The following is a 10,991-nucleotide window of genomic DNA, read 5'->3' as shown; positions in this document are numbered from 1 at the left end:
GTATGGATCAAAATGTACTCAAAGAAGACCCTGTTGTCAGTGACTAAAACTATTTTATTATTGTTTCTCTTGTCACAGAAACAGCTGATATCTGAAGAATAACAATAGTTACATATTTGTTTTGGTAAAGCTATGTAGTACAAAGTATACCAATATATATATATATATATTTTAATATATTCTAAATATATAATTTCAATATAAGTAAGTAAGTAAGTAAGTAATTTGTATCTGATAGCGCTTTTCCAGACCAGGGTCACAAAGCGCTTAAACAATCAAAACAATACTCAATAAAGTATATATTTTAAAGATCAAGATAAAACTGATAACACAACAGGAGTTCCAGAAAATCAAGGAAAAGCCTGAACAAATAAAAACGTCTTAAGGTGTTTCTTAAAGGTTCACTATTTATTTGTGTGGGGCACTACATATTTAAAAAAAGTTAGAAAAAAAAATCGAAAGTTATATATAAAGTTAATTCAATAATAAATACAAAATACAATCGATAGTTTTAAATGTTTTTTTCACGAGGGCTGCATAAATACAGTTAAAGTACTTCTACGAGGTCTGCTCTAGTTTGTGTAATCATGATCACTCGACATTTCTTGTAATAAAAATATAACAGATGTTACTTAGTCCAAAAAGATTGTTGAGCCCCAAACACTGTATGGTTTTGAAGATTCAGCCTAAATATCTATAAATCCAAACGATCATTCTAGGGTCAAACTGCAGGTCATCTGATACAACCACGTGTGTTTTATTGATCAATGAACAAATTAAGTTAAGCACATAATGACTTCAGGACAAGCATGCACTCGTACATTTTTATTAACAACAGAGACGAAAAAGTTGTGATTTTTCGGCAGAAGAACTTGGACATAGCAGCCTAGAAGTCAAACCAGCAGCGCCCTCTATTGGATAATATTGAGAACACCAACCAAAATGTCCACAAAAACCTGATGGTTTATTGCACTTTTATTTCATCATGTAACAGTGCAGAGGTCCTGAAAAGCATCGCAGGTGTGGAAGAGCACTGTAGACTATCTTTATTTCATCCATCTATACAAACAACGAAGCAACCTTGTGTTTACAGCTGGAAGTACACATTTAAATAACAGCAGTATTCAATCATGGCTCTTGCACTTCAGAGTAAAGTGTCTGGAAATTGCAAAGATTACGGCAACCAGAGCTCAAAATGTCATTTTTATAGTTCAAAATGTCACCTTTTTTAAATAGCTTAATTTATAATTGCATATGGAATCTACTGTTTATACACCTGAATACAGCTTAAAATGATTTCTATGCCCCTTTTACTATCTTGATAGGATGTTGAGTTGCCGTTGCAAATGTCATGCACGATGGCTAAAGGTGAGTCTACTTGAAAAGGGCAGTATCAGCAGTGTGAAGATCTGAGTCAATTATTTAGCCTTTGTTTTCAGACTCTTGTATTAACGTGCAATACGGCCGAACGCCGATGTCATTTGTGCCTGTTCCGCACCTGAAGCAGCGTCGGCGTCTGCTCCATTATCCTCAGCAGGAGATTATCAATGTAGTCCTCCATGTCCCGGACCTGCGCCTTCACCTTCTTCAGATCCGCCTCACATTTCTCCAGCTTGGCACCCTGCTGCTCCGAGGCCGCCTGCTGCTTCTGCATGTCCATCTCCTGCTGCAGCAGCAGAGAGATCAGCTCCATGTTGGTCAGGTGCTGGTAGTGAACAGAGGCGTCCACTGTCATCTCCTGCAGGGCACAAGAGCAGAAAGACACTCAAGGACCAACCTTTTTCTTTCATTATTGAATGGCAGAAAACACAAAAACATATATACAAATATATATATACTGTATATGTATATACCCATTTATATATATATATATATATATTTTTTTTCTTCTGTGCAATAAAACGGGTAAAATCGTCATTATTTTTTACCAATTTTAATATATCTTGCTCTCAATGACTTTCTGAGCAAGTAGAGCACAGACTTCCTGTGTCTAAGGTCAGTGTTGAACAGTCTTCTAGTTTTAATGAGTTCAAATACTCCTTTCTAAAAAGAAACGGTCAATTTTTTCAGGCACAAAATGTCCTGTAATTTATAATAACAGTAAGCAAAAAGACACTCCAGAAACAGCAATGAACAATGTATAACCTGCTGTCTTCACCACTTAAAACCCCAAATGGTGTCTTTCCAATTGACTTGCTTATTTCAACCGGGACATGGGGGGGCAATACATTTCATCTCCTTAGGGTGAGAGCCAGGGGACATCCTGAACAAGTCACCAGCCTATCACTCCACAACCACTCACACACTCACAGATGTGGACAATTTACAGTACTCAATCAACTTCTTAATGTACTTGGACTGCAGGAAGAAACCCGGAGTAAATCCACCCCAGACTGGGAACAACCTACAAACTGGGATTGAACCTACAACCTTCTTGCTGTGAGGTGGTAGGTTTATCCAATATTCCAGTGTGTCCAAGTATCATTATTTATTAGAATTATACGGACAATAATACAAATATTTTGAAACACAAATAATTTAAGGAGCTGATTTAAAATGGAGTGACATCGGCCACAAGAGTATAAACTATTTCATGTCACTATGGCTTCATACCTGGCTCGCCTCGGTTTCAGCAGCCACCTGGTGCGCGCTGCGTCCAGGGTTGATGGTGGACTTGAGTTTCTCCAGCACCGACCGACTCTCCTTCTTCTCGGTCTGACTGGAGGTCAATGGCTTCACCGGGTGAGTTCTGCAACGTTAACAGATTAAGACTAGAACTGGAGAGTTAGTTCCTGAAACTAGAGTCAATTATTTAACATGTGTTTATGACTTCACTGTATAACTGACATAACGCACTCAATAAGTCAATATAGAAAGAATCGCAAGTTTAATTGTACAACTTGGATACATTCAAATTGGCAACTCTGTGTCACATTAATAAAATCTAGTTATGAAACAGATTGATTTATTATATTTTTCATGGTATTGGTTTATTCAGGACGTACATAATGTCTAGCTAACAGGCACGGAAATCTTAAGACTGGAACATTTGGTTATATTTTATACACATAAATAATTATTCCTTTTAATTTGCCACCTGGCTAAAGTGATGTGTTGATGAAGCTTCATGATGCAGTATTATAATTTTAAGATTACACTAGATTACACTCTCAAATATATTGATTTAAACAGCTATACTTTTGAAACCTCACGTCATTATTATATGGGGGTGCCACCTACTGACCTTTACAAAAATAGGACTCTGCTTCATGAAGCTTCATCAGACCATTGCAAGTCAAATAATAAGCGATATATTGTTCAATATTTCATTTCAATGAGAAGAACAAAAAGTATAAGGTAATACATTCTTATGTTTTCAGGGGGGAATTTATTCATTTCATTGGTAATTAGAATCAAGTACAAAAATAAGTTGGGGTTTTGGGAATGTGAATTTTAGGTAACACACTAAAAATTAAATTAAATTAATTTTAATGACAAAAAATATAGAGGGTTATTCAAAGGCAAAATATTTAAGGAATATTTCGCTAACCTTAAGATATTCACTTCTAAGTAACCAGATACATTATCTTTTAATCATTTTGTGCATTAGAAAGTAAACTGAATTAATTGCTAGTGTCCTTCTTAAGTCCTTATTATTTAAACAATGTGCAGCAAATTTCAATGTATTAAATCCAAACCAATTGATTATTTTTTTTAATTGCTCTTACACATTTGTCTGTAGTTAGCTCCCTCAGCTGGTAAATGGCAAATATAAAATGAAACAGAAGCACAACAGCCAGCAAGCAATAAAGGAATGTAATGACAACGATAATCTGGAGACAAACAGCACAAGCACAACAAATCATCCAACAGCACATTGGATGTCAAAGCAAAAAATGATGTCGGTATGAATGCATTCAACAAAGTTTAAAGAAAAAGTCTTAAGAGCAACTGCATTGTAAGAACATGTTAGTGTTTTGTGGTATCTGTATCCTTGTGTTAAAGGTTCTAATCCTAGTGCAAGGATTCTCACCTGCTCTCCTGACGGGGCAGGTTGCTAGTTGGCTGTGTCTTCTCAGGCAAAAGTGAGGGTTGTGCATCGACCAGGTGCTGGTCAGGGGTTGTGGTGGTGGAGCAGGAGGTGTAGCATGCTTCGGCACTTGGAAGCCCCATGCTTGAGGTGCGTACAGGGGGGCAACGGAGAGGCGGGGCACTGATCATAGCTTCTGCAGCGAGGATGGTAGTAGGTGAAGGCTCCGGCAAAGATCGCCCAATCTTTGATTCAAAGGGGGCTCTCATTTCTGCGGCAGCTTTAGCATGAAGATCCTTAAAACTAAGGTCAGCAGATTTTCCTACGTCGAGAGGTTCTGCTAACACAGTCTTGGGTGGCAGGGGGAATGTTGAGTCGTCGCTGACGGAAATCTTTTGAACAAGAAACAAGAACTGTTCAAAATCACTGTCTCCTGCCACGCCTTGGCTGTTTGGACTATTTGTCCTGGATATTCCTTTCGGTCTCAGACGAGCGCTGGCTACACCTGGAAAGATCTCTGATTGGTTGTTCACGTCTAACTCGTCTTGTGGATTCCCATTATCGTCGCAATCAACTATTGTCTTTTTCAAATCTTCCCCGTCGCCCTCCTCTTCTCTGTATTCTGATTTCGGATTCATGATGCCAGAGTTCCTGCACAGGTCTTGCCACTCCGACGAAATGTTACATAGTTTATCGTATGAATCCGTGACTTCATAAGAACGGTTTATCTCAGCTATGTGGGTGTCTTTTAAAGTAAAGATACATTTTTGGGTCACTGACGTGTTAAGAGCAGCTAATGGAGAAACGTCTAATGCAAAGCTTTCATCCAAGCTGCTGATGCCTTTGAGAGAATCCACCGACTCTGACTGGAAAGATCGATCAGAATCGATGAAACCAATATCTGGATTATTCATGTTTATATCTTCTTTGGTTGGAAAAACTGACACATTGTTGTTAAGGCATTTAGAGATGTTTGAAAGTGGAGTATCTTTCTGGTCTTCAAAAGACAAGGCGGATCTCAGGGCATCCAAGTCTGACTTGTTAGCCGGCGATTGTTTCAAATGATCCAACCCGGAGGTTTTGCTCTCGAGGATCATGTTAGGCGTCAAATTGTTGCACGTGATTTTGTTCACAGTGGTTTCCACAGTGTTCAATGATAGTCGATTGTTGGCTTTGGGATGTGAACAGTTCGCTCGAAAAACTCTTCCATACAAGTCTTGCTCAAACAGCATGCCTCCCCAGCAATCGCTTGCATCTTCCAGGGGTTCGTACCTAAACTTTCGTAACTTATCTTCGGCTACAGACCCCACTGCGCTCTTGTTGGGTTGTGACTGAGAGGCGATGTGTGATGGATCTGGTGGCTTGTTTTTAGCGTAAGATTCAGGTGCTACATTGGGTGTGCTGCTCTTGTTGTCTCCATCTCTTCCACGCTGCCGTGAAGCCACTCCGGTCTGCGACAGGAGGTACGCTTCCTTGTGGACGGCCAGTTCCTGACCTCTGTGTAGCCAGCCGTCAGAATATATCTCGCTAACCGAGGATCGCAGGAGTCTTCTCGGAGGCACCGGTGGAGGCTTCTCTTCCCAATCCTTGTACAGTCGAAGTGAACTGCTCCTCTTGCTGGTTCTTGGTTTGATCGAAGGTACATTTCCTTGCGGGGAGTAGAGCCTGCTGGAAGCAAACGCATCAAATCCATCCTTCGGTTTACAGTTGCTTTCAACCTTAGGGGAGTCTGTAGAGGCTGTGACTAATGTAGGCAGAGACACCTGCCGGGGGACGGGCCTGGGGCGCTCGCGCTTTATGGAACCTACGTTTGACTCGCTGACATCGTGAGCGGAGTCAAGAGTGCTGTGCTGCAGAGATGGTGGGACGCTGTGAGAAATGATGGAGGAACCCGGTGCAAGAGGAGGAGACCTCCGTAACTCTTCAGATATGAGCTCTTCAAAAAAGGGATTGCGTTGCATTCGTGACAGGAAGGGGTTGGAGGAGGGGGAGATAGGGGTCGAGGAAGGAGAAGACGACGGGGTAATGGAGTCATGGTGACAGGGTGATGGAGTGGGTGAAGGGCACTGGAGTGGTTCGGGTGAGCAAGAAAGGATGGGAGGGGGAACGTCTGAGCTGCTTTCTACCTTAGTTGAACCTTCCAGCCTGCAGAAGAAAATAGTTACAATAGTGCTCTTAGTTAACGATGTGCCAGAGAAGCATACTCTTTCTTACACAAACAGAAATGACAAACGAAAGACTGGAGGGATTGTTCCCAAACGTTGTTTATAAAGCTCAACTGAAAGGATCGTGGCAGCAAAAAACAAATCAAAAGCAAAGCACTCCAGCAAAGTAATCAAGCAAAGAAAATGTATCGAAAGTCATTCACAGGATCTGCACTGGCAGCACTTCTGATGTGTGAGCAGATAACACCATGGAAATGTCTTTGGTCCTGGACCACAACACTGAAATTGAATTTGCATGGGTGGATACCCTTTAAAAAATAATAAATATGAGTGGGAGCAGAATGTTAAGATGGAAAAATCCTTCTCATCAAACAAGATTAACCTTGTATGCAACATGTTTCTCTTTGGACATCATGGTCATTGAAAACTGGCTCAACATGGACTCACCTGGGTTTGTTCTGAGGGTCTCCGGAGCCAAACCAGCCTCGAAGTCTTCCTTCAGCTACCTGGTTTCCTTCTGTCTTTGCTGGCAGAGACTCACTCCTACCTCCAGAGAACAGGGTCTTTTTAACCTTCTTTCCTTTCTCCGAGGAGTCAGCTCCAGTGTTGAGGGCCGATTGGATCTGATGACCTTCTTTCTCTCCGGTGTGGGCCGACATGGACGCATCCCTTTCCTCCTCCTCCTTCTTCGTCTTGTCAAAAGACCAACGTCTGCCTTCTGCGAAAGAGCCTTTGTCATCAGTTCTCTTGGTGAGGTTCTGCAGGGATCTAGAGAGAGGCGAACACTTCTCCAGCAGGAGTTTCGACGAGATGGCCGCCGAAGTCTTGGGCGTGGACGGCTCAGAGTCGTAAACATGGCTTCCATTGATGCACAGGGACGACTGGGATTGAGTCATTGATTGGCTTCTGAGCGACTCGACGGGAAGATTGGGGCGAGGCATGCCTGTTGTGATCTTGCTGGCCTCATCGCTAAAGGCTCGCTTGTGAGTAAGAGCCTTTGTGGTATGTTGACTCGTGAGCACTGTTGAAAGACATGCATATTGTCAAAACAGAATAAACAATACCGACTTCATCTTTAGCCATAGTTAACAAAAACATTTAAGCGGTTTGTGTTATTTTAAGGTCAAGGTGACCGAAAGCCAGAAAATACACTTGTTTGTGGTATCCCTTGTGTTGTCTCTGGGTCAAGGTGAACGACGTCCACCACTGCATTATGCACTATTAATAGGGAGGCTGTAGGGCCTTTGCCATTGATCTCCAGTTGGGCCTTGGTCACCTTGACCCTGAGATAACACAAGAGTTAAACATACCTTATGTAACCATCAACTAAATCGTATCACATTATGTGGGTAATTGCCTGCTTCAGAACTGAGTGATGCAATAACCAGGACTGATTTATAGCAATACCTTGTTGATGTTAATCCGAATGTACATTTAAAATGTACCTTTTTTAGCCAAATCTGCCTCTCCATAGCTGGAGTCCATTCTGACTTTGGAGGTGTAGATGGGCGAGCTGGGCGGATCCGTCAACAGACTTGGAGGAGGGCCGAGGTTTTCACTGGCGATGCTGGACATGCTACTGTCCGAGGCTAAAGAGGAGCACGACCTGGAATCGGACGCTAAGCGTAGCCTTCCTTTGAAGAACTCCTTGACTTTACTCCTCTTCTCCTCCACCATCTCCACCGGCACCCCCTCATCTCCACACGGCTCGGTCACCGACCCCGACCCCGACAGGGCGGCGTAGCGTCCCGGGAGGATGGCTGAGGAGGACTCCATGTCCCCTCTCTTCCGGCCGGTCACTCGATCCTTGAGTTTGCCGAATGCGGAGCGTGGCGTGTCCTTGATGGTCAGGTCGAACATGCTCGCGGTCATGTTGTTGCGGGTGAACTGGACGGTGACTTGGAGTTCACCGCGCTCCTTCTCTTTTCTGCTGGCTTTAGAGTGAAGTTTGAACCACCTGAAGAAGAATAGAAGATGAACGCTTTGGTGAGAAGGATGAAGTGACCCTCTTATGTGTTCGATGAATAAGCAGGATTTGCTGCAACAAAACACATTCCTGCAGCACCACCCACTAACACCTGACATGCATGTGCAATATTACACATAGACTATAACATCCTCCTCTTTCTAATCCAGAGAGTGGGCGACAGAACTCTGTCACTGAGCTTCCAATGGTTCACATATTTACGAACTATTTGTAAAAATAGTGAGTAAGATGTTCAGAAGATGCTGTTTTATTAGAAAATGTTATCGGCCCACTTTTATCATATAATGACGATCTCTAATCCTCGACATTCTTTTAATAATATATGATTTCTGAATTGTTACAGATGTCCTTGTACACGTTTGAGATAATAAAGCCTCTTATTTATTTATAAATTTTGAGCCCCTTAGACACACTTCCAGTACTTTATACACAATGTTTGGCAAAATTCTGTATATACTTTAACTACTAATGGTCTGATGACGCTTCATGAAGCAGTGTCATGTTGTTTAGAGGTCAGTAGGTGGCGCCATCAGTTTAAAAATGATGTGAGGTTTCATTAGAACAGTAGTTTTAAACAAAGGAAAATAGTGCAGAGACTGCCATCTAGTGGACTCTGAAAATAATGACACTGCTGCATGAAGCTTCATCAGACCATCACTACATATTACATGTTATGTGTCAAGTCAAGTGACTATATGAATGGGGTCCTTAGACATCAGAAAACATTCATCTTTATTTTAGATTAGATACTTTATTAATCCCTCTGGTGATCTTCTTCAGGAAAAAGTTGAATTTAGGCTTCATGACTAGATCTATTTAAAATATAACTCGTTTTTTTGTGGGTAACCTTTCTAGAATTTTAGTTGACCATATATTGTGAACATTTCTTATGCCTCAAAATAAAATGAAATATAATTTAGGGTTCTAGGGTTTATATCATATTGTTTAAAATATATATTTCAATAAACTTTATATAAAAAAAATATATAATATACTATCTGCACTTCTTACTAGATACTTGATATATTTTTGCAATTATTTTTCCCTTTGTGTTTGTTCTTTTGGCTTGATAACCAAAAACAGTTCCGGTGTATAATGTGGCCCTTGAGAAAATTAAATCCCAATCCCAGTCTTTACAAATGTTTGTGTTTTCATGTTCATGTTTCTAAATCAAAGCCTGTACTAACTTTTCTTTTGTTTCATCTCTGCACTGCTGTCAGAACAAACATCCTGATTAAAAATGTAACGAGTCCCTCAATGTGGGTCAACTTTGCACAGTGTAAAGTTTTGCATGATTTCTAAAATTGGGTTGTAAGGAAGTGTGTGTGGATGAGACAAATATAGTTCTATGCTGATGGTTATGCATCATTTATCACAGAGAGGATCTTATCTTCGCTTCTGTCTAAACTCTTCAAACAAAAAATAACACCTTTATTACGCAACATACTCATCTCGAGGACACATTCCGTCCTGGAAGATCCGGTCCAGAGGGATGACGGCCTGACCCAGAAACACGTCCAAGCCGATGAGGACCCGGTGCATGACGGTGAGGACCAGGTTGGCGCTCCCGGGCGGGTATGCGGCCCGACCTCCCTCCTCCAGGATCCCGGGCAGCAGCTCGAAGCAGCACTCCTCGGTCCACTCCGGCACCTCCGCCTTCTCCACCAGGCCGGTGGTGTACTTGTCCTTGCCCGCCTGGATGACGGTGTACAGGTAGCGGCTGCCGTGCTTGCCCTTGGTCCGCAGTCCTCTGGCGCGGAGCACCGTGACATTGACGTGCGTGGGGACCCACCTCTGGTCATCGTCCAGGTCGATCAGGGACATCATCTTGAGTCTGGGGTTCTGGTCGCTGTCTCTAGACGGGTTCTGAGACCATCGCCTTTGTTAGCGCCTGAAGGGTTTTTTCTTCTCAAAATGATTCCTCGCAGTTGAGTGGAGATCTTGGATGGATAGAGCAGCTGGTGTGAGGTGGTCCTCCGTCCTCAGCATCCGACCCCTGCTCGCTGGGCTCGGGCTGGTCTCCTCCGCCAGAGCAGTCCCTCATCCACAGAGATGCCGCAGAGTTAAAGAGAAACACCCCGAAAAGCTTCATCACATGTACAAAGAGAATGAAAGATCGAGCTCATGACAAAAGAAAAAAGCAATATTTTAGTATCAATCAGATTTTTTTTACAATAAGAAATATTTATGTATATTTTTTATTTGTATTTGATGTGGATAATTTAGACAATGGTTAAAAAAAGGACGCGTTATTTTAAATACTAATAAATAAAATGTGTTTTTCAGACCGACGAGGCAGTAAAAAAAAAACAACAACATTATTTTCACGTTTTTATACAAAAATCCGTTTTAGGCGCTGATGTCATCCTTAGCTCTGGCGCCATCATGCGGTTAAACTAGTGAACATATACATTACTATTAAACAACTGGTACATTAAATATAATAACATTTAATTTAAACTAAAGACGTGATACAAACGGTTTATTACAATACATTTGGAGAAGAGAAAAACAAACTATGAATTGTCCCTGAGCCCAAACCGTTGTGGGAAGCTAACTAGCTATAGCTTGTTCAGAACAAAACAATGGGATTTATTACAATATGTGACTCAAACGGACGTTAGATAAATATCCTTACCCTTCTAGGCATTTGCTTTACACTTGAAAAGATAGTAATATGTAATATAAGAAATGTGTAATATATTAAATATATGAAATGTTTTAGCTAGCTGTTGCTATTAGCCACCTTGTGTTATAATGCAACAGTATTATCATGCTAGCAACTAGCATTAGCTTTAGACCTAAACAA

The 10,991-nt window shown here is 41.5% G+C and overlaps 1 protein-coding gene across 2 annotated transcripts; it reads right to left on the bottom strand.

The window, feature by feature from the left end:
* Positions 1-957: 957 nt before the first annotated feature.
* On the bottom strand, positions 958-10,249 carry rab11fip5b (RAB11 family interacting protein 5b (class I)). Of its 2 annotated transcripts, XM_087799370.1 has the most exons (6): positions 9,630-10,249; positions 7,641-8,152; positions 6,643-7,216; positions 4,034-6,175; positions 2,614-2,749; positions 958-1,738 (listed from the first exon to the last, which is right to left on the bottom strand). In XM_087799370.1, the coding sequence occupies exons 1-6, from the start codon at positions 10,007-10,009 to the stop codon at positions 1,478-1,480; spliced, it is 4,005 nt and encodes a 1,334-aa protein (XP_087655496.1). In that variant the 5' UTR covers positions 10,010-10,249; the 3' UTR covers positions 958-1,477. The 2 variants fall into 2 exon arrangements, with proteins under 2 accessions (XP_087655496.1, XP_087655497.1); XM_087799371.1 differs by lacking the exon at positions 4,034-6,175.
* Positions 10,250-10,991: the final 742 nt, after the last annotated feature.

This window comes from Callionymus lyra, chromosome 9 (assembly GCF_982586985.1).
Source record: "Callionymus lyra chromosome 9, fCalLyr1.hap1.1, whole genome shotgun sequence".
Lineage (NCBI taxonomy): Eukaryota > Metazoa > Chordata > Actinopteri > Syngnathiformes > Callionymidae > Callionymus > Callionymus lyra.
This window is presented reverse-complemented; position numbering and strand designations above follow the sequence as displayed.

Coding starts and splice junctions, on each gene's coding strand:
- rab11fip5b (XM_087799370.1), bottom strand. CDS start 10,009: ATGATGTCCCTGATCGACCTGGACGATGACCAGAGGTGGGTCCCCACG. Junction 6,176..6,642: donor GACCCTCAGAACAAACCCAG/GTGAGTCCATGT, acceptor TTTCTTCTGCAG/GCTGGAAGGTTCAACTAAGG. Junction 2,750..4,033: donor CTGCCCCGTCAGGAGAGCAG/GTGAGAATCCTT, acceptor TTAACGTTGCAG/AACTCACCCGGTGAAGCCAT.